At 38.5% G+C, this 23,176-nt stretch overlaps 1 protein-coding gene across 3 annotated transcripts in view; it reads left to right on the top strand.

The window, feature by feature from the left end:
* Positions 1-23,176, top strand: part of LRPPRC (leucine rich pentatricopeptide repeat containing) — a 160,854-nt gene that overhangs the window by 65,204 nt on the left and 72,474 nt on the right. For 2 of the 3 annotated variants that reach the window (XM_074989615.1, XM_074989617.1), the window contains 9 exons: positions 7,124-7,151; positions 9,760-9,817; positions 10,934-11,040; positions 11,285-11,362; positions 11,681-11,731; positions 12,411-12,524; positions 13,768-13,898; positions 15,293-15,378; positions 16,960-17,167. In XM_074989615.1, coding sequence (XP_074845716.1) covers positions 7,124-7,151; positions 9,760-9,817; positions 10,934-11,040; positions 11,285-11,362; positions 11,681-11,731; positions 12,411-12,524; positions 13,768-13,898; positions 15,293-15,378; positions 16,960-17,167 — 861 coding nt within the window. The remainder of the gene's footprint in view (positions 1-7,123; positions 7,152-9,759; positions 9,818-10,933; positions 11,041-11,284; positions 11,363-11,680; positions 11,732-12,410; positions 12,525-13,767; positions 13,899-15,292; positions 15,379-16,959; positions 17,168-23,176) is intronic. The other variant, XM_074989616.1, reaches the window with a different exon arrangement.

The raw sequence follows: 23,176 nt of genomic DNA, 5'->3' as shown, positions 1-23,176 counted from the left end.
AGGACTGCCATAGAAACTTCAGAGGCTTCATGGGGAAGTTGGGCAACCTTATGACCTTAGCCAAATTTGAACTCTTTTTTAAAACTTGGAAGATCTGATGTAGCAGATTTTAAAACACTGGTACACTGAAGACCGTATCTATGTTCAGAACCTCCTCTCTCTTCTCCCCCTTGAAGCTCCAGCTTCCTCAAAGAGAAATGGAACTCTAATTACGTTAGCCGCAATTGCTGCATTCAGGACCGGGGGGGGGCGCTTCCTTGTGCTAGCACCAGTACAAACATACAGTTGGACATAGGGCTTATCCTGAAGAGCTTGCAGCCTAACTTAAGGTCCCTCTTGCCAGTCATTTCCCAAGGCTAAATACCAGGAAAACTCATTTCCAAGCAGGTAACTCATTTTTCCTAGCCACTTCTCTCAACAAGTTACACATCTTTCCCCAATTCAATCTTTTTTTTTTTTTTTATTCCAATTCTTTGGTCAAGAGTTAGCATCATGGGGAAATTGGTCACATTAATAGTGCAATCCAGGGGAAGTCCTAATCAGTCAGGGCTAGTTGCATGCTAGTCTTTGCTTTCCTCAAAGCTTTACCCCTTATGGCCACTGAAAGTTAACCAGTTCCCTAATACCCAGTTGAGGGTTAATGAGCTGTGCCCCTAGGTTCCAGTCTGTCTCTTTAAGTAGTGTCTTCAAAACTAAATACACTCATCCCTCATTAAACGAGTACTTTTATTTATGAGTACTCGCTTAAACGAGGGACACATTTACTGACCTTTTGCTCACTGGACGAGTGAACTCTCCCTGCTAATACGAGACTTACCCCCTCCCCGCGGTTCCAGCCTGCCGCAACCTGAACCCTCCGCTGGCCCCGCAGACCCAAACTGCAGCAATTTAACCTTCCCCTACCCCCCGGCTGACCTCTGCGCACATGAACTGCCAAAACTGAACATGCATGCGCGCGCGCACACACCCCACCGACACCTGTGCACCCAAACCACTGAAACTTAACCTCCCCCCCCCCACCAGCCCACGCACGCCCTAACTACTGAAACCGAAACCCCCGCCAGCCCCCACCCCCCCACGCCCAAACCGCCACAACTTAAACCCCCGCGGGCCTGAACTGCCACAGTTTAAACCCCTGCCATCCCTCTCGCACCCAAACTGCCACAACTTAAGCTCCCGCTGTTCCCTGCACGCCCGAACCATGGCAACTTAAATCCCCCGCCACCCCGCACACCCGAACTGCTGCAGCCTAACCCTGCTGGCCTCTTAGACTGAAACTGTCGCAGACGTAGCCTCGTTACCCCTGGCAGCCTCGCAGACCCAACCTGCAGCAGCTTGAACCCTGCCCCCCCACACCTGCCACTTATGTCCCTAAACTGCCCCTAGCCTTTAATGCCCCACAACCTTAGGTTCGCTTACCTTTCAAAAGCAGCACCATCTGCTGCCTCTCTGAGCACTTGGAACCAGTCAGAGACTGTTACACATTTTAATAGGAATGTAGTATCCCTCTTGTGAGTTTTCGCCTATGAGCAAAAAGTTAGGAACCGGTTGTGCTCGTATAGCGAGGGATGAGTGTACATTTGTAGCCTTACAAGAGGTGGAGCTTCTCTCACCCCCACTCTCCCCCAGGGATGGTGGAGATGGTGAACAAGAATATTGTTTTCAGTGTAAGAGTTTTGAAGATACATTAGAAGATATTCAACTTTTGAGAAGGATTATCTCATCTATCAGAAGTAAAACTATAAGGTTTTTCACCTTACATTGATTTGGGGAACTCTGTTTAATCCTCCTGTATAATGTGAGTTCTATCCTTGCCTCAAGTAGATATTCCTATTGTATGGCAAATACTGTGCTTTCCTATTTGATTGTTAGGGGCAGGCACTGGTAATAAAATTTCAGAACAGGTTGAACCTCTCTCATGCAAATAATCTCTAGACTGGCAACATCTGTAATCTGGCACGATTTTAGTTGGTTGGAAGTCCACTTATCATAGGTATTGCCAATTTTCTGTGGTCCCATAAAGTTTCTTTACAGCCACCAATTCTTGCTCTATGTGCTGTTTATTTCTAATTTACCCTTATATGTCTTTTAAGAGGCCAGTTATCAGTGGAAGTGTTGGTAATGCTGCTAGATAATATTAGCCTACCATGGTTGGGCAAATTCTTTCGTTTGGTGCAGGTCAGCTCCTGAGGGGGCCAGAGTGGAGAGGTTCAACCTGTAGTTTTCCATATTAAATTATCACAGTCTATCAATAAATGGTTTGAGCTCTTCTCCTCAGAGGACAATTCTGCAATGTTCCAAGTGTTTGAGCCTTACTGTTTAGAGTCTTGTTCATGATTTGGAAATGTCATGTTTAGGTCAGGCTTAGCCACCATGTTAGGTAAGCCTGACCTATTCTCTACCCTTTCTTCCCCCCCCGCCGCCCCGTAGAGGTACTGGTTAATATTTCCAGCTTGATTTTTCTTTTTATTATTATATTTAATTGTGTTTACACTCCTAGTGGAAAAGTCCAACCAAAACCCAGATCCCATTGTACTATGTATTACATAAAATTAAAATAGTAGATGGTTCCCGGTACGAGGAGCGTACATTCTAAAAAGAGAAGACAGGGTGGGAGAAGAGGTAGAATACACAAGCAGTCTCTTCTCCTCCCCCCCCCCCCCCCCCCCGGCAGCTAAGGTTTTTGGTGGCTTGCTGCCACCAGGGGGGACAACTACAACTGGACCCTCACCAGAAGTATTTTTGGGGCCTTGCTGCTGCCCTGGGGAGATCTCCCTGGCAAATAAGGTATTTGACAGATTGATGCCCAGCAACTAACATATTTGGGGGATTGCTTCAACTGGACTCCACTGAAACCCTCCCCCATTCCAACAAGGACCAGGGAGGGGGCTTCCCCCAGTGGCTAGGATGTTCAGGGAGCGGTAGAAGATTTCACCCTCGGACCGTAGCCCTCCTCTCCTCCTCCTTTAGCCCCACCAGAAATATCTTCGGAGGCTTCCTGCCCATTGTAGGCACCTGCTGCTTTTTGCAAATTCCTTGATATTTCATATATGAAATCTTTTTCCTATCCTCTTTCTTCATTCTTTGCCCTCCCTTCACCCCCCCCCAAAAAAAAAACACAGGGAAAAGTGGGTGGAGGGACAGGTGACATTCCTGTTTCTGTTAGAAGTTCATTGTATAAAATTTCACTGCCATCGCCCACGTTGGCAATGTCTGTGAAGTGAAGAGGGAAGACAGAAATCTTTCTCTAGCCTTTTCTGTTCTTTTCAAACTTCCCACCCCTGCATGCAGGAAAGAGGGGGTGGAGGGCCAGCTGAGAAGGCACTGTGTTCACAGAAGCCGTATAATGAACTGGGAAGCCAAATACCCTCCCCTCAGCAACTTTTTTTTTTCAAAAACTTTACTATCAACTCTTTCTTCAAGCTTTTCACTGTCTCTGCATTATTTTCAGGGATCAGACGCAGTCATGGGAAGGGGAGAGTCAGTGGTTGGCCAGTTGAGAAGGCACCTGCTTGCTGGTTTTTGTGAAATCCTTGATTGTGTTACAGAAGAAAGATTTCTGTTTACTTTACCATCTTCGATGCCCTACTTTTCCTTCCTTCTGACTAGAAAAAATGGACGTTTGCATTGTCCTCATTCCCCTCCCATGTTAAGCAATGTGGGAAGGTGATGTCAAAGACCAGCAAACATACACAAAATGCTACGGGGATGAGGGAACTGTGGGATAGGTTCCTACAATGCACCACTGCCACAGTCCATTTTTTCCAGTTGAGTGTGACAGCAATAAGTCAACTTTGTGAGGAACGCATGGGGAGGTCAGGATAGTGAAAACTGAATTTATGAATTCCAGAGTTACAAAATCGATATTAATAAATTTGATTTTTGTCCCAGATGCAGTCTGTCAAGAGGAGATAAGCTAAAGAAAAATACAGGGAAAGGAATCCAAGTAGGTGGAGCAGAGGAAATAAAACTGAAGTGAAAAGATTTAAGAAGAGGGTGGGAGCAGACAGCCAATTAGCACACAACAAAGAAACTCCTGTGAAAACTGTAGAGGTCCGTATCAGCTGGCTGTGTTCCAGGCTACTGCTCAACCAGCTTGATAGAGAATAACTTCTTGTAGCTCAGTCTCACCCATGGAAAAAGTAGAATTTAGTTTGACTAGCACATGTTAAATGAGGCTTAGCTAAGCTGTATATGTATGTTTGTTTCTTAATATCTAATATTGTTTTTCTTTTGTGTTCTGCATTGCTAGGCATACCTCTCTATTATCCACAATGTTTGAATATCCGGCAACCTCCTGGTCCTGGGGCTGCCAGATGCGAAAGAGTTCACTATATATCATTGTTCCTTCTAAGTCTGCTATAGTATCATCCAATTTAGAAATACTAGTTGATTAATTTATGCATTAAAAGCCTTGTACTTGCTGTCTGCAAGTACTGGTACACAATCAAATCCAAGCAGTGAAAATAGTAGTGGAACTTCCTGCTGTCAGCTCATGTGGAATGCCATGATAAAACTGCTCACAGCAGACTGCAGATGTTCAAAATACAGTAAGACCTTGAGATATACGCAGTCAAGTTGTGCGTGTCTCAGGTTAATGCGAGTGCCATGAGTCAGGCTTCTGTCCCTGACAGGAGCAGTTTCCCGCTCCTCTCAGGGGCGGCAACCACTCCTGTCAAGGGCAGCAGGTGCGAGTCAGGTGCGCTCACCCTGACAGACAGCTGCTTGTGGCGCCAGTTCTCCCAGCTGGGAGAAACTGTGTCGCAAGCCTCTGTCTGCTCTCTGGCCCTCCCAGCTTGGGAGCTTGTCAGGCACACAGCTGCTTGCAGTGTCTTTTCTCAAAAACTGTGGCACAAGCAGCTGTGTGCCCCCAGCTGGGAGAAGCCAGGGACCAAGTGGCTGTCTCCCCTACTTCCCCCAGCTGCCCACTCCTGCAACACCCCTTCTATTTATGCGAAATTCAGTTTATGCAGAGGTTTCCCAGGATGCACCCTCAGCATAAATCAAGGGATTACTGTGCCATCAAATCTATTCTGGTGGGCTTCTCAGTCTCCACCTCAGTGGGATTGGGATATTCCAAGGTGGGGCTGGATTAAGGCAGGGGCACTGTAAGGACGTTCTGTGGACCTCTGCTCACAGAGTAATGTGAAGATATTGGAAATTCAGTTTTATATTTAAAAATACAGTTGGGAAGAAAAGCTTGAAAACTTGAATTGTGTAACTATTGTGGTAGTTTCTGCCCAACTCTGCAGATGGCATTTAGCAGAGTGAGTCATCGTAGCCACTGGAGCCTGGAAGGAGACTATACTGCAAGAGCACGCTGTTCTTTCCTGCACATTCTGAGAGGGCTTAGGCTGGTTGGGTGAGAGAAGCAGAACTGTATGTTTTACTCCCCTTAGAGGAGTTCAAATGCCCACTAGGATCTCTCTTTCCCTTCTGGGCTTTGGGTCAAAAGGACAGACTGGCAGTTGGGGTTGATATCTTGTAGGCACCATTCACTCTTAGCACCAAAATGAGCCATGTGCAGATAGTGGAGTTCTTCATAATAATTCTTTGAGTCATGGACAGTATCAGTGTCGCCATTTAAATGACATTTGGGCAGTTAAGTTCACTACTTATTGAGATGTCAGTTTTGATTGCATTTGTCATGGCTAGAATTTTTTAATGGAAATTGAGAGTTGAGTAAACTCCAGTAAAGAAGAAATTCCACATCAGCATGGCATCACTACTGATTTCAAACCCTTCACTCCACAAAAGGCTTTGGAACTACCTGTTCACTTTGACAAGTAAATATTATAGCCAGAGTCTTCATACAACGTGACACCCCCCACATGTGCACACCTCTCCCCTTGTGCAACAGATTTTGGTAGAAGAATCCCCAGATGATTAGTTTGACATTACTTTAGATCTTTCTAACTTTTTTTTTTTAAGTGAAGTGATCAGAGAATATCAGTTGGTTGACATCACTGTGAAGAGGCATGTTAGAGCAATTATTAGTCTGGAAAGCTCCATAAGACCCAGCCTCAGTGTTTCGTTTGCTCTAGAAATTTGTGTTAGACTCATTTTTAATATAACCTTTTTGTGCCCCTGTCAGTCTAAGTGAAGTACAAGTTGAATGTGCTCTTTATTTAAAAAAAACAAAAAAAAAAAAAAAAAATGAACAACAAAACTCACACTATTTTTTTCTGAATGCTTTATAATTTCCATGTTCTTGTTTTAAGTTTAGAGCTTGGTATCTTGATGGGGGTGGAGGGTTAAAAGAAAATAAAATACAGTTGACATCTTTGGCTGTTTGGGCTTATTAAAGTTATTGCTATTGTGATGGGTAGTTTTGATATGGTGGTGTGGGTTTAGACCTCTATTTTCTTGATAGTGAGGTTTGTTGTCATTGTCGTCGTGTAAAACAGGAACAAAGGGATTGCTGTACTAGTTTGAATAACTCATTTGCAGTCTGCCATCCTGCTTCAGTTTTGGTCCTGTGACAAATACCTGATGATGTAAAGCATCCATAATGCAATTACACCATACAATTTGTGGGAAAGTAGAGAACTTTTTTTTGTAATCTTCATATAATCACATTTACAACTGAACTATGAGATTTGATTACTCTTTTTTTGTTGCATATATAAGACAAATGTTTAGAAAAATTTTTCACCCCCTTTTGAAATCTAATTTTAGTGTTTTGGTTCTCTGGACTTCATAGTAATAAATGCCACATACTGTCTTCATGAAATATGACCTCTTGGTTGTTCTGTATTTGTCTGAAATTAATGTAAATGAAACCATGAATATGTTGAAGTAAAAATATCAGCGCAGTTATCACCTGCTAGAATAATACATTTGTAAACCTCACTTTAGGCTTAAAGGTAGCTGTATGTATAGCAAGTCATTTTTAAACAAGGTAAACAAATGAATATGCATGTTAGAAACAAAAGTATTTATGTGAAATGCAGGTCTGTTGTGTAAACTTTCAAAAATAATGATAAATCTAGTGTAAGATGAATATTTTATGTGCATAGAGTCTGTATGCTCATTAGTGGCAATCCTCTTTGCTTTTTAAAAAACATAAATTCAAAAATAATCTTATTGCTGTTAATTTTTTATCCTCTGCTGCCCTCTTCAGGTCTCAGGATGCATATCTTTGGAGCAAGGTAGGCTATGATGGTAAAGTTGAAATTTTAAATAGACCTATTTGAAATGCATTCAGAAATAAAATACCTCAACGCTGCAGGTTTATAACGTACTACGGTGAATTTGAGTTCAGCTGCTGGCAATCCTGACATTAACATCTTTGATCACAACATTGTCATTGAGAAGTTACTTAATCTGGTCATTCGTAGTAGTAGATTTGTATGGTAAGCATATTGGAATAAAAACTGAGGTATTAGTTCCACTTCTAGTTTTATGCATAATACTACTGTGAATTCTTAGCATAACAAGTATTAAAATTTCTTGTATAGTTTAAATGGTCACTAAACTTAATATATGATTTTATGTAAATTCAGGAGCCAATTCCTGTGACTTTTCCTCTTCAGAGGTTTTCTAGTACTTAAAAACAAAATGTAATGTGAAAAACATTGCACTGTTACTATTATGTTGTAACATGGAGGAATTGATGTAAATGAGCAAAAATAAGGAAATTCCAGGTGTAGGCAGTCATCCAGCTGAAGTCACAAGTGAAAATTACTGTGATCATTGTGTCTTTCCAAGTGTGGTCCACATGTATCACCAATTATGTTACATTTGGGATGGTTTCTGCGGCATACACAATAGTGAAGTCACTGGTAGGTCAGACTGAGATGCATCAACAGACCTATTAGTTTGAAGCTTTCACTGTGCTGAGTTGAGCACCTTGCTTTCAGGAGTTCGCTTTGTTTTATTTTTAAAGCTACTATCCTGTGTCATGCAGAAGTATTGATGGATCACAGCATGTTATGACAATTTTGTGTGTTTCAATTAGTCTATGAGGACAACTGAGGTCAAAACTATAAATAGAATGTCACTTTGGGACTAAATCAGCTAATATAAACATGAAGTGTGAAGTAAAAGTAGATTGTTTTCATGCTTTATTGTAGTTTTTGGGTGTGGAAGGAAAATCTAACTTTTTTTCAAAAGGAAGTTTTTGGTATCTTTTGGAGGGTATTTTGGTGTGGTGTGTGTGTTGTTTTTTTTGCTTGCCTTTTTAAGATTTGAACTAGAAAGTCAGACTTTGCTGGAGGAACCTGGGCAGAATTTTGGTGTTACCAAATAATGCTGTCACAAGCAACAGTCTGTAACCTGAGCTGCAACTGGAGATGGGTTGCAGTTTCTCTTGTGACAGTAGCTGAGCTGAAGTTGTTTGCTGGACTTACAAGCAGATACATTTTTCTTAAGGCATCTTTTGTTAATTTTAGAAAAAAGCTGTATTAAAATTAAGAAGTCACATATGGAAAATGAAAAGTATCATCATAATGAACAAATATTGTACCTCCCAGGATCTCAATTTACAGAACTTCTTACAATGTTCAATATTTTAAAAAAAGTAATAGTCACTCTTCTTATTTCTTCTCACCTATTTCTGTCATTCCATTTGGGGATTTGATTTTTGGAGCTCTATGGTCTTGTGACTTTTTTGCTAGGACAAGTAAGGAAAAAATGAGGAGAAAATGCTGTAGTTTAATTTTCCACATTTTATTTTCTTGGTGAAATTTGAATATAATGTAGGCATTTCAGACCACGACAGGTGTCTGACTTTGTTCCTTTGTATTAGCAAGTGAAGATGGATTCCCCTCCCTCGACAACCCCCCCCCCATTTTCCTTTACTTAAAATAGAGCCTTGCTCCCTCTGTACGTAGGTAACAAAGTGGATATCTTTTGCACTCATCTGATTTTTAGCTGTTAATGCTAGCGTCATAGTAGGAAAAGGCTCCATATGAAACATGTACATCCTTGAGAGAGACCAAAGTTAGGATATTAGCAATTATGTAATGGCTGTGTTTTTGTACTGAAAAAAAACAAAAATGTTTAAAAGGTCTTTTGGGTTTAGGTCAAGCATTTATATTAACTGTTTGGGTAGAAAAGGAAAGCAGGAGGAATACCTTTCCTAAAATACTCTTTGATTCATTTAGTCTTATAAAATTGAATAATTTCAAATTAATTAGTCTTTACACACTTACATTTAAGACAAAAGAACTAAATTTTTTCTGGTCCTTTTTATGTACAGTGTATCACTAACAAGTGAATTTACTTGTTTTCAGCCAAGGTTGCAACTGATGTAAAACATCTAAATTTTAGAAATGTTCTTATTAACAGTGTGGGCCACATTTCGTCACTTGTTCTGCTCAGCTTCACTTTTCAAACTGTAAGAAGATAGAAGCTTTTTGGGCCAGTTTCAGGCTTTTCATCAAATTGGAACATAGTTTTAACAACTTCAGAAGCGACATTGGTTAATGATTGCTGTAAGCAATGATCACTTACTCTGAACGATGGTGCATAAACAGAATATAATAGAGCCTAACTGTGATAAAACTGAAATGTTTTCTGTTTACACACACACACACACACACACACACACACACACACAAAAAATATTTTTAAGGAAAAACAATTATATACCAAAAACTTCCTTGTATTTTATTTTTTCTAGTGAATTACTATGGTGTAGTATAGAATAATACCTGAGTGGAGAGGTAGTTTATTATTTGGAGAATTCAATTTCAGATACTGTTTGTCCTTGCTTGCTTCTCTTGACTGCAGTGTACGATTATTCTGTCTTACTAGATAACTGAACTGTTGTACAAGGATGGACGGTATTGCCAGACGCCTCCAGGACCGACTGGTAGAGTTTCAATTTCTGTGATTGTAACTTATCCACAAATCTGTTCTTCCGTGTAATGATGGGCTTGAGGGATTACAACAGTAAACACTGATTGCTTCTTTTGAAAGTGAAATTTGAAAACGTTGGTTAAAATCTTTATCCTGATAATCACAGCCTACTTAATGAGATCCAATGAGATCTTTCATTACTTTTTAAATTAAAAGTCTATTTCATGGTTATAAAAATGAGCAGTTGAGGTAAAATAAAGATTTAGAATAAATAATTCTATATCGGTATTATTCATGTAGTAAAAATGTTTGAATAGACTCTTTTCCCACTAGTATTCATTTTAATAACCTTTTTTAACTTTATCAGACAAAATGGTACATATCAGTCCAGATACGCAATTTTGGAACACAGTCTGCTTTCATTTAAACTAGATTAGTACTTTGTATATTTTCCTCTTAATTCCTATTTTTGAGTGGTTGCATTCACACAGGAAACCTAACCTTTTGATAGCTCCTTCTTGAGACTTGAATATCAGGCTGCATATATTTTTATGCTTGAATGTGCAAGAAAATTAGTGATCTTAGCTAAGCCATCTTTATTAATCTTGATTTTCATTGGCTAATAGTCATGTCTTCACTGGATTATTGGATCTACTTGTTAAAATCATTTAATATTTTTTACTCTGTGTTGCAGTATCTGGCTATAAGCATTTTAATATTAATGTGTAAAATGTACAGAATTAAATATGCAAAGCTTTAGGAAACTTTTTTTCTTTTGAGTAATGACAAAATATTTGTGGCAACTATTTGGGGTAGTGAGTAGGAACGTGGGGGAGGCCTTGGGCAGTACCACTTCTGTCACACAGTGGTGGAAAAAAATAGATTGAAGTAAGATTTTGTACTGAAAAGCTGTCACTGGTTCTGAAAATAATTAATATTCCTTTCACTCACCAGTTAGATATGTGCTCCCAAACCACATAATCTCTATGCCTCAGTGATCATTGTTGCCATTTCAGAGCCTCTCATCAGGGTGACATCTCACACCAAAATGATTTCTTATAAATTAATCTTGATAACATGACAGTCTCAGTAATTTTAGTGGAATGCTTTCTCTTGTTTTTTTCCACAGAAGCTGTTGGCTATTTTCTTTATAACTTGATTGACAACATGAGTGACTCAGAGGTACAGGCCAAGGAGGAGCATTTGAGACAATACTTCCATCAGCTGAAGAAGATGGTACCATTTCATTTTTGCTACATAATGCCTGTCCTGCCTGACATGTATCTATTAGATTTGAAATTGCTGCTTTTAAGTACAACCAGACCACTTCTCAATGACATGCAAGAGCTGGAGACTTAAATTACATCTGAGATAAATTTGTCTAACAGAAATTCAGTTTGGTTGTGTTTCAAAACTCATAATTTTTTCTCTCTCTCTCTCTCTCTCTCTTCTACCCAACCGCTCCAAATTCTTGAAACAGAATATAGTAATACCTATAAACATCTACAGAGGTATTCGCAACCTGCTGGACACCTGTGATGTTCCTGAATTAATTAAGGTCTGTGGTTATATAGCAACTCTTTTGTTTTTTAAAATATATACACGGTGTATGTGTGTTCCATGAATATATTCTTGCCATATGAGTTTAACGTTATAAACACTATATACCTTTCCTACATTGTCTTTGCTCTTGATAACCAATATTATATTAAAATATTTGTGAAAATCTGCCTTTGATGGATATTTTTAAAGAATCGGTTTTTTCCTTGTTAGCAAATCTAATATCACTAGGCAAAACAAATGAAACAAAACAAGAACAAAAAAAAACCCCCAAAAAACTATTAGAATTTACTTGCCATGTTTTATTAACTTTTAGGATGTAGTTGTATTGGTGGATAGAGAAGATGTTTCAGCAGACATTTCGAAGGTAAGTAAATTCGCTAACAGTTGAATTTCTTTTTGGCATAGTAATCAAAACTTAATTCCAATAGTGCATGAAGGTATTAACTAGCTCTCAGAGGTTTGTAGTCTAGAACTAAAAGTATTCCCATTTTGGGAGGAGTTTGGAAGCATGAAGAAAGAAGAGTCTAGATGTTAAATACACAAGACTGGAAGTAAAAATGTGTAGGTTCTTCCTTGGACTTGCTGGTTGACTGCAGCAATTCACTTAGGTTCTATTCTTCAGTTTCCCCATCAGTCAAAATTCAGCTCATATTGGTGGTGTGAGCTTCAATCAGCCTATGCACTCTGAACTCCCTGAATAACAGGAATATAAATTCAGTGTGGTGGTGGATGTATGGCATCAAATCTTTTTTTTTAATCTCCAGTGTGCCTAGATCAGAGACAGAAAGCAACCAGCGTCTTCCCTCGACATTTATGACTAAAGAAATTAGCCTGTTAGACTTCAAAGCTCTCATGCCTTCAGTTTTTATTATGCTACTGTCTCAAGTTTTTAGCTAGCATCTTCTCTGTTAGCTACAATGTTCTTAACTATTGCAAATTTTCTTATGAATTTTGAATTAACAGGTTTCATCTTCCTTTGGCAAAGCAACCTATATATTATCTTATTTTTTTTTAAATTTTGTTCTTTTATCACCTCTTTTCAGAAGGCTGAATTTGAAGTGTCGTCTTTGGAGGAGAAACTGGAAAAGCTAAAAGCTGAAAAACAACCTATTGGATATGTCCTAAAACAGCTTATATTTGCCCTTTGTGCAGAAGAGGTAACTTGAGCAATGCAGAGATAATTGCATATTCTGAGCTATATTTAAAAGGAACATATATGACGGTGTTATGGATAAATGTAGTTAAGCAAGTACAAGTTCAGTGCTTGAGGTTTCAAGGTTTGATGTTTATAAATCAAACATAAGTGCAAAAAAGCAATTAAATAAAAAGGGTTAACTAATTTGAGCTACACTTTGAATGACATGTTTTGGGGTTGCTGAAGTTTGTTTACAATAATCTGCAAAGTGAATGATAGTAACAGCTGTGATAGGTTTATCATACATGCCAAATGTCCTTTCAAGCCATGGCTCCGGTCTCTTGTATCTAGACTGTCAGGCAACTGATACGTGCAGTAGTCATTTGCAAGTCAAATATCACTAGGTTGTTAATGCAGGGATTGAAATTCCATTTTACTGCTGGAGGAAAGCTCTTTCTGAGATAAAGAGGCTCTTGCCTTCATTCGGCGAGGGTCCAGCTGTAGCTCATGTTCATTTTAGTGTGTCTGCAATTTGTTGGATATCATCAGACTTTTGTCAGTTTCTTGTTGAGTATAATTTTTCATATACCCATGGTTTTACAAAGAGGTGTAACTGTGTTTAAGACTATAGCATAATATTCGGTGTAACTGTAAATCCAGCCTGTGGAAAAATTCTGTTTCTCATATGACTAGCTATTATAAAGCTGTGCCTATGATTATAAGAACAGCTTGATAAATCATAAGCTTTACTATGGCATCCATTAGATTGCATAAACAGTTATGCAAAATATGTATTTTAAAAATTATAATAAATACTGAAGCAGCCTTTTTCATAATTAGATTATGAACTGGCTTCTGGCTTATTAAGTATTTTTTTAATTTTATGTCTAAGATATTGGTGCCTTGTGAAATTAAAACATAGCATTACACATATTCCATTGAACTTAATTCATGTTTGTAGTTCTATGAATGACAAAAAAAAAAAATCAGTCCGTGATAAAGCATTATAAAAAGCAAGTAGATCAACACTTGAAATACACCTTTTAGATAAATTGAACTGAAATATTTTGGTAACAGATTAATTTATTTTCTAAAGTAATTTATTGTTAAAGTCAGTTAAAGCAGTAACAGCTTTGTTTCACAAACATGTTTTTTTGGTATTAAAATACTAACTCTATTCAGAATTACACACTGAATCCTAGCATTCCCAATGTCGTATTGACTTTTTCCATGGCTCACATCTTTGCTCTGTTACTCTTCTTTAGAATATGCAAAAAGCCCTTGAAGTGAAAGCCAAGTATGAACCGGACATGGATGTTAGTGGCTATGCAGCCTTGATAAATTTGTGCTGTCGACATGATAATGCAGAAGATGCAATGAACCTGAAAGAAGAAGTGTAAGTACACTGGCACTAAAACATGTCAGAGAGACTTATGCTGATACACAGATCTTGTTGAATTAAGTAGGTTGAGTATTAACCCTTTCATACATTTTTAATTAGTTTCTCTCTCCCCCCCATGTGTATAATTCTTGAGAGGTCAAGAATTATTGTTAAAACAAGCAATTCTTATTACATTTATCACACTTCCTTGAAAGTGTGTGTCCAATATCTTAAATAAGCAAATGGTGATCTTTTTACCCTTTAAATTCAGGTTTGTTTTTGGAAAAAAAAATGGTGATATAACTATACGTTTATCTTGCACCAAAATAGCAATGCTTGTAAGTGACATTATATTTTAAGACCTGTCAACAAATATTTCCTTTTTAAATCTCCATATTCAGAGATTATAGCTTGGTTGTGAAAATTAGCTCCCAGCTAAAATGTGTTACGCATGGTTTGTTTGGGAGCAAATTTTTTACGGTGCATCCTGCTTTCTTGTCCCTTTCACTCTCCCTACCCTAATTAAAATTTAATATTAATGTTCCAGTGAATCGTAATGGCTATGTATTACTTTTGCATACTTTTGATTTCCCTCCCCCCCACCCCCCAACTTCCCTGGCTACAGTTTACTTGGATTTTACAGTGCAGTTCATGCCAGATAACTACAGTGCGGAGAGAGCTCTGTCATTGTTGGGAGAGAGACAAATGGCTTACTTTTTAGCATTGAGGAACTAACTTGCTGTTGTGTTTTATGTAGTAGCTTTTTTCTATCGTTTTAAAAAAATGTATTTAAACATCTCATAATGAGATTTTACCGAGCAATGACTATAAGCTCTAATGTCGTGTTTCTCAAGATATAGTGATGAGCTATCAGCATGTACAGCTGTCAACAAGTGTCTTACAAAGTGCACGTATATACTTGTGCACACCTTCCTTATTTAGTACTCTTGGGAAAGAAGGCAAGTGATTTAAAATACATAAACAATACTATGAATAGTAGAAATTGAAATGGCTACAAAAGGTGAATGACTATGTTTGGTACTAGTTGTACTGTAATGTTCAAAGATAGGCTGCTTGCAGGAAGAAGCTGCTATCTTAAATAGGGGAGAGGTGTGAATTGTTCTTCCATACTCCGTTAAGCACTGTCTGTCAAATAGGTAAAGACATCCCTTTCTTAAATGCTCTGAAAAGTTTGTGCTGTCTAATACTAATATCTTTTTAAAGGGGGGTGGGAGGAATGTATTTCAATGGCATACTTTTCAGATTCTCTCTGATATTTTAATCTAACTTCCGTGTAAATAATTTCATACCTTTTGTTGCTTTGTCTTTAAGAATAAATCTCCATCCCATATACATTTAAAGAACTGAAACGTCTATTAATGCAGTTTTTAATGTGTTCTAATTTTTAGCTACCGTAAAGATTCATCTGTTGCTCTTGACACACACAGTTATTTAGGCTTGGTGAAAGTCTTAGGAAAGCAAGGCAGACTTGAAGGTAAGCTATTTGCTTTCAGTATAGGTTTCTGCTATATAATAAAGGTATCTTGCAACTGGAATAAAAATGTGAGTTGATATTAATGGCATATCATGTCCTGCAAAGTGCTTGAACATTTTGCATACAAATTTGCATGTGAATTCAACCAGAGATGCTTGGACAGTACAGGCCATTAGTTTTAATGGATTGGCAAGCTTGTCATTTACATTTGCACAGCTCAGTGCTTTTTGCATTTCTGCAGCTCGTTTTTATTAGCATTGCTGTTTGGATTGAGTTTGAAGATCATGACTTTTGGCACAAATTGCGTATGTGCCTAGACTAATGGTTTTGTTTTTGCTTAAGAAGGTCTGAAGGCTGAACATGGAACCTATAAACATAACCTTCTTGTAATGGTCCAAACACTGCAGTAAAAATCCAGTAACTTGTTTTATGAAGTATTTCAATTTTTTTAGCATTGGTATTGATTTATATTTTATTTACATTGCAGTTCAAAGTCAAGACATCAATTTAATTTTTGCTTTTAATGAGTATATTGCTGTCAATACCCAAACTGGATTCCTAGGTTTTTGCTGATATAGACTTCATGTCTAGCAATGTAGGAAGTTCTTAAGCTGATTTTTATAACCTGTAGGATGTTGTATTGTGTCTTAAATCAGGACTACAAAGTCTAGCCACCATAACTCAGTCTTGCAGTTTTTTAATCTTACCATATGGTTGATTTTTTTTTTCATTAATGTACAAATCTAGCTTTTTTCCCATCATTGGATGATTTTATTGAAATTTTACTTGATCACTTACTAGTTATATTCAAAATCCTGCCCCCTTCCAAATGATACATTTGATCCTGGTCACCTGTACAGTGGAAAAAGCATGGCTGCATTTTCTGAGTTGCATTATTTTCTGTGGTAATTTTGTGATCTGCAAACCTCTTTTAAAAGATTAGACTGCTTTTACTGCTTTTATGTAAAGTGGTCAAAACATTTTGCCTGTGCAATAATTAAGAACATTATAAAAATGCACTTATTCCATATACCAAAATGTTTGTTTCTGCCTTTCTAATGAAGCTTAATGAACCTAATGTTTTAACATGCAGTCTGTTAGAAAGCTTTCATTGGCTCTCCGTAGCTAATTAGTATCGACACAGCAAACAGGCCCTATCGGTATCAGACCATTAGTCTGGCTGTATATTCAGTGTAAACACATCTTTATTATCTGGCCTCGTGACAAGCCATCTGCTAAAGAAACAATGGTGTGATTTAGCAGATGTTAGCATTGAACGATAAAAGCATCCATTTAGTAGGATCTTGCAGCTATAGGGCAGACTGTACAGGGTTATGTGGTGCAGAGTGGGCACACAGTTCCTACCTATAATTTGTAGTCAAAGTTGCAGTGAATGATAAAACCCATGCTATTGTGGATTTATAATTGTAGTCTCGTTTAGAAATGCAAGTAGTAATTAACTTGAAATCAGCATTATACACCAGAATTTACATTCCTGCTGGGTTTGAAATGCTGTTTTAATAGCAGTTTGTTTTCCCTACATGAAATTACCTAAGGGTCTTTTGTGTTATTTCATTGTAGATGCTATTAACATTCTAAAGGAAATGAAAGAGAAGGATATTCCTATCAAAAATACAACAGTTGCACGCTTTTTCCACATCCTTAATGCTGCAGCCATGCGAGGTGAAGTTGAAACAGTGAATCGATTACATGAGTCCATTCTGACACTGGGCTTAGCAAAGCCTTCTGTTAACCTCTGTTCTCCTCTGATTGGTGTTCACCTTGAAAGGTAAGTTTTTTTCTGATGCTTGGTATTAAGGGCAGGGTATGAGCTAATTTTTCACCTTACGTGATTGATTTATTATAAACACTCACAAGTGAAGATGCAGTATATTGAAGTAAAACCTTCTGTGAGACTGTTTTTAAATGGAACACTTTGACAATAGATTACTAGATTATTTTTGTTAATTATATTTAATTCCTTGGTGCCTGCAAGGGAGCTATGACTATGTTACATGGACAGATATAACTCAAATTGGCTCCCAAGTTGGTTGTTTCAGATTTTAAGCCTTGCAATTATGTTTGAATAAGGGATACAGTAAAAATGGCATTATCTGGCACTTGGGTAACCAGCACATTCTGTTAATTTGGTACTCGGGGCCAGTGTTCCAGCTGGGACTGGTTGTCTTGGGCCTGGTTCCACTGTCCAGGCTGTTAACAGTGGGGCTGGCTCCCTGCTCTGCCAGGTTCAGATGAAGCCTCAACTGACAAGAAAACTTAAGTATCCAGTAACCCCAGTTCCCTAGGGATGTCATGTAATCAAGCTTCTACTGTAATTGGTCATAGTAGACCACATATGCCACTGAAACAAGAAGCATGTGTTTTCTGCCCTAAAGTTGTATATATTTATTTGTTACTGTCCATATAATTGCATAACTAAATAATACTTAAGTATGTTGAAGGTAGGCTTCTTTGAAAAGATAAAAATTCTGATACTACAGGTTGAAACTCCCAAATCCAACGTTCTCTCATCTGGCAACATCCGTTGTCTGGCAGGACCACGAATCTTGCAGGACTAGAGAGTCCCAGGGCTGAGAGAAGAAGGGGACAGCCAAACCAGTGGCAGGAGCCCAGGGCAGGGCAGCCACAGGGGTAGGTAGCAGCTACCAGGGAGCCTTGGCCCACGCCAGGAGCATTGACCGAGGCTCACTGAACAGGAAACAATAGCTCAGGAAGCTGAGGCTGGGGCTGGATGGAAAGCACCAGGACGGGGAGCAGTCCCAAGCCCCGGGGAGCTCATCCCTGGGGCAGTCAGGGCTGTCTGTGCTAAAAATAGCAACCTGAATGGGAAAGAATGTGGTGCTTTCATACAGATAGAATTCCAGCTGCCAGGAGGGTCAACCACATAGGACAAACTGTCTTGGGATCAGTGGCATATAGCATTTGAAATCTGGGGGAAGAGATGTGTGTAGGGAATGGACTTCAATAGTGGAGTTGAAGCCAGAGTCCCAAGAAGCTGCAGTCGCAGAGCCTGTGGTGGGGAGTCGCAGGCAACAGCAGGGAGGGTTGCCTGGGAGCAGGGGTTGGAGTCCATTGGGGGGCAGAATTGACCACCTCTGATCCTATAAAATCCCTGTCTGTGGCTGCTCAGTTCCCATGGGTACCAGGCCAGTGAGGTTGAATCTGTACTCCTAAAATATTGCTGTAGGGCTGAATTTAAATATAGAATAAAAATATTTTGGTCTAGATGCTCCAGTCCAGATGTTTCCTATTTTCCATTTGTACCTGTAACGTGTAATTCAACAGGAGAATTAATGCCATACATTCGTTGTGGCAGGAAGTTAACTTCATATACTATGTGACCCATTCCCTTGCACAGCCTTCTTAATGAGGGACTGTTACTTGGGGAATATTCCTCTTTTAAACTGTATATAAATGGTCTTTATCACAGGAGTGTCAAGATTTAGATTCTTCCCTGTCCCCCCCAACAGTATTTAGGGTTCAATCTGTTTCAAGTTTTTAGTGCTGCTTTCATTGGTGCTGGAAATAGGAAGTGGTAGGCTGTGGCAGCATGCCCAGCTGGGAGTAGTTTCCATCAGACGCAGAGTTTACAGCTTAGTTCAGTCTCTCTCCTACTATACATATTGTTCCATGACCTCTGGTTCTATCCATTTTGGATGCTGTCTCAACTGTTCAACAGCTCAACTAAATTTTCAGTCTATTCCAATTTGCTCACTTACTCATATTAAATACATTCTTTATTTCTTGTTAAATAAACCCCATATAAAATATTATTGGTATTTTCACAGTGCTGTCTGCTGAACAGTCAGCCGACTTTCAAGAGTATAAGCTTGCTAACACAAGAATGTCCAATTGGTAGTACAGTAACTACCACAAAAACCTCAGTGTTTGCTTTCATATATGTGGCGGGGCATCAGTGAGGAGAGAATCTTTTTCTATAACCCAGTGTTTCTCAACCTTTTTTGTAAATTCAGTTGTAATTTATAAATACTAAACTAAAATTGTACACATAGCAAATTTTTCACTTACTTCAGATAACAAGCATAATATTCGAGAGTCAGGCACTGCCAGCTCCCCATTGTAACCCAGTCCCCCTCCCCTCCCGGCAGCCCCAGCTGTCCCACCTGCCGCTTTACCCCAGTCCCCCTTCATTTAGAGTCAGGCACCGCCCACCACTGTAATCCGATGTTGGTGACTCATCAGAGCCGCTGATGCTGCCACCACCATTGCCACTGCTGCATATTTCTCCCTCCAAGTGCTAGGGAGGGACACGTGTGCACAGCATCACACAGTGCTCTTGCAGCTCCGAGCATTTTATTGCTCAAAGAGCCACATACAGCTCCAGCTCCCGTTACCCCCAGATGTGTTTCGCATTCCCCGAAGGGTACGTGTACCATGCATTGAGAAACACCACTATAACCTATCTGTAGGTGTATGGCTTCTTGATAGTAAATATCTTTTTTTATTTTATATATTTGAAAGTTTGTCATAATGGCCCAGCTATCGTTGTTGCAGGCTCTGTGAAAGTTCTCTTCCTAAAAATATGTATTCTAAAGAATTTGGCAGCAGTCGTATGCTACAGACTTCAGTCAGCAGCACCAGCTTTCTCTGGTACAATTCACAGGATGAGATAGTTCATTGCAAAGGTAACTTGGCTGAAGTCGTAATATGCCAGTAAATGTTTACTGTTACACTGTATAGCAAGAACAATTTTCTGAATACATTTTGTGTAAATGAGTTTGAGCCCGTGTATGCATTAAAAGAAGAGTAATTAAAAACTGTGTTGTGCACGTGCAAAGTTTATGTAGCTTTTTTTATCTTTTGTGGTTTTGAATGGTTTAGTAATGACTCTGTAGGGGAAGAAGAGCTTATGGAATGGAATTAGTTTTTTATTAGAAACGCCTCCTTTTTCATCATGACTTTTCTGGTTAGAAAGGAGTGAACAGTTTCTGCTCACACTTGGCAAACAATCCACCTTCTTCCTGGAAGGTTGTAAAAGTGTTTTGGAAAACTTTTCTGTGTTTGCACTTAATGTAGTATTAGAATGGGTATGATTACACGTGTCCACTCTAATGCGTGCTCATCACTGTTGTTCCCAAGTGATATGCTACTTACTATCCTTTGTAGCTCCATGGAAGCGCACATGCAGAAGGTGAACAAGTATTATTCTGTGATTGTACTGGAATATTTAAACAATTATAGTTTTAAAATGCTTACTGTTCCCTTACTACTAGGTGGTGGGTTTGGCCTAACAGCTGAGCTTTTGCATCTTCCAAATCAGTTTCAAAGATTTTTTTCCTTTCACAGACAGCGTACAAGATAGGAAGATCTTCAGAGCCTTCGCATTCCTTGCACTTTTAAGATGGCAATTCTTAATATGATATTTTAGTAAATAAACGTGGATAAGTAAAACACGTACATAAAATGCAGTTAAGGTGGAAGCTGACAAAAATAATTTTGAACAGGAAGATTCCATTTTTTTTCTACTTCCCGTACCTACACCCTTTTTGGGTAGATAGGGAGATATTTCTCCATGAGTTAGTAAAACTAAGTAATAAAGACCGTTTCATTTTTCCTGAGAAAAAGCAATTATTGCAATGAAAGTAAAATATGTTTTAAGCTTAATTTTTTATTAAGTACAGGTTGAACCTCTCTCATCCAGTACCCTCAGGACCTGACCGGTGCCAGGTGAGATAATTTGCTGGACAATCGGAGGTCAATATTTTCTAGCAAGTTAACACTTCTCTTGCTTACTAGGCTCTTAGAAGACATTTGGGGTAAATTGCAGCTAAATAACAGCATAGAACACTGAGAGCCAGGACTGGTGACTGTAAACAAACTTTGTGGGACTACGGGAAACTTGGTCTCACCCATGGTAAATGGTCATGTCATTTTCTAAAATCATGGTGGATTACTGAGTTTGCTGGACACGAGAGCTGCAGATTAGAGAGTTTCAACGTGTACAAGTTTTATTCTTGGTGTACACACTGTAAGAGGCCAAGAAATGTAAAATATTGCAGAAAAGCTTAAATTTCCAATCTTCACTTCCTCATTCAAAATAATGAATCTTCTTTGAATGATTTGGCAAAATACCCTGATAAGGATATTGGCTTTAGATGTTCTTAATTTCAAGCAACATGTCAACATTTTTCACCAAAATATAATGTCAAAGATTGGGCTCATAACTTGTCTTCTGAATTAATTCATCTAGTTACTGAAAATGGGGAGAGGTTAATGTGACTGTGTGTGTTACCTGTAATAATATGAAAATTCTTGAGGATTTAGGGGATAATTTTTGGAGAGGTTATTCTTCACTCTCTTCTGATAACTGTCAGACAAAACCTACTCAAATACTAATCAAATTACAAAATTGCAAGGGAGTTTCTGAAGCTAATCTGCTTCTGTGCTGTACAGTGCTTTTGATCAAGTCTATTTACAGGAGAGGAAAGAAACATCTACTATCACTGCTGATTTTTTGCTTACTAGATAGCTGCACATGCACACTTTTTTAAAATTATAAATCTAAATGTATAATGTAGAAAGTTAGTTTCATTTGTTTTATAAATTTTGTCTAAGTGGAATAATTTCAGACCACAACTTTATATTTTGTCTTCCGAGATTTTGGAAAAAAAAACGTGCTTGTTAATTTATACATCATGGACAAATATATACTTGAAACCCTTATCCTTTTTTGCGAAGAAAGCTTCTATGCAGCTGAATATAAGATGTGCATTAAATCTAAATTATGTAGGCAAAACATATAACTATTTTATAGCAGAGATCAGTACACTACCTGTTTAATCGGTAGTCATTTGAAAACATCCAGATAGTGTAACTGCATTGTATTGGTTTAAAAATGTTGAAAACAGCATTTTTAATTCAGGTTGTCCATTAAAGAGCTGTGTGGGTTAATTTGTTCTGCAGGCTGTGTGAATACGCATGAATTTCATTGGTGTCTCAGATAGCAGGGGTGTGAATGCAATCCGAGTCCTCTGTCCATAAGTCTTGCCCAGGTTTCATATATTTAAAGACGTAGTGTTTTTGTGCCCTAGAGAGGATTTCTTGGTGAATACAACATGCTTAATGATCTTTTAACTTGAAAATATTTCTTAACTTTAATAGGTGACAGTTTTTGTCTAATTTTCAGCATCTTTTATTTAGGTATTTATATTGTATCTGTATTTTTTCTTCCTACTTCAAAACTCTTATGTGCTACAAGGAAATTAAGGAGGTTTAGCTTTTTTACTCCATTATTGCAATTAGGAATTTAGCATCATCAGTGCCAGAGGACAAAAGTGGTTCATTTGCCCTAGAGGGACAGGACAGTGATAAGATGATTTTTCGTCAAGGATCATTGGGTCGTAATTAAGTTACATTCATGGCTATTGCTTTTCGAAGGATGATTGGTAAATGACAGGCTTCATGTGCTTAATATGGACAGTGTTCACTAGGGTTTTTTCTCGCTCTGTCAGAAAATCCTGTTGAGCCTGATAATGTAAATGTGGCATTTTATTCTGAACAAAAGAGCAGGGAAATGAGCTATCTTGTCTAATCATTCAGTTGTTTAACACCGACTTCCAGTTTAGACTCAATTGGCTGGAAAGCACTTGACATGTGAAGTTAGTGCTGTTCGGAGCGCATGTTTGAGTAAATTTTAAAGTAAGTGACAGCTAAATTGTACCTAGGGAAATTACAAAGCCTTCAACACAGTTAATTTTTTGGGGAGGATTAGTTGTAATTGCAACACCAGTCTCCTTGAAGATTCCTCACTGTAGCT

The sequence above is a fragment of the Carettochelys insculpta genome, chromosome 3 (genome assembly GCF_033958435.1).
Source record: "Carettochelys insculpta isolate YL-2023 chromosome 3, ASM3395843v1, whole genome shotgun sequence".
Classification (NCBI taxonomy): Eukaryota; Metazoa; Chordata; order Testudines; family Carettochelyidae; genus Carettochelys; species Carettochelys insculpta.
The sequence above is the reverse complement of the archived record's forward strand: the minus strand, read 5'-3'. Positions and strand labels throughout refer to the sequence as shown.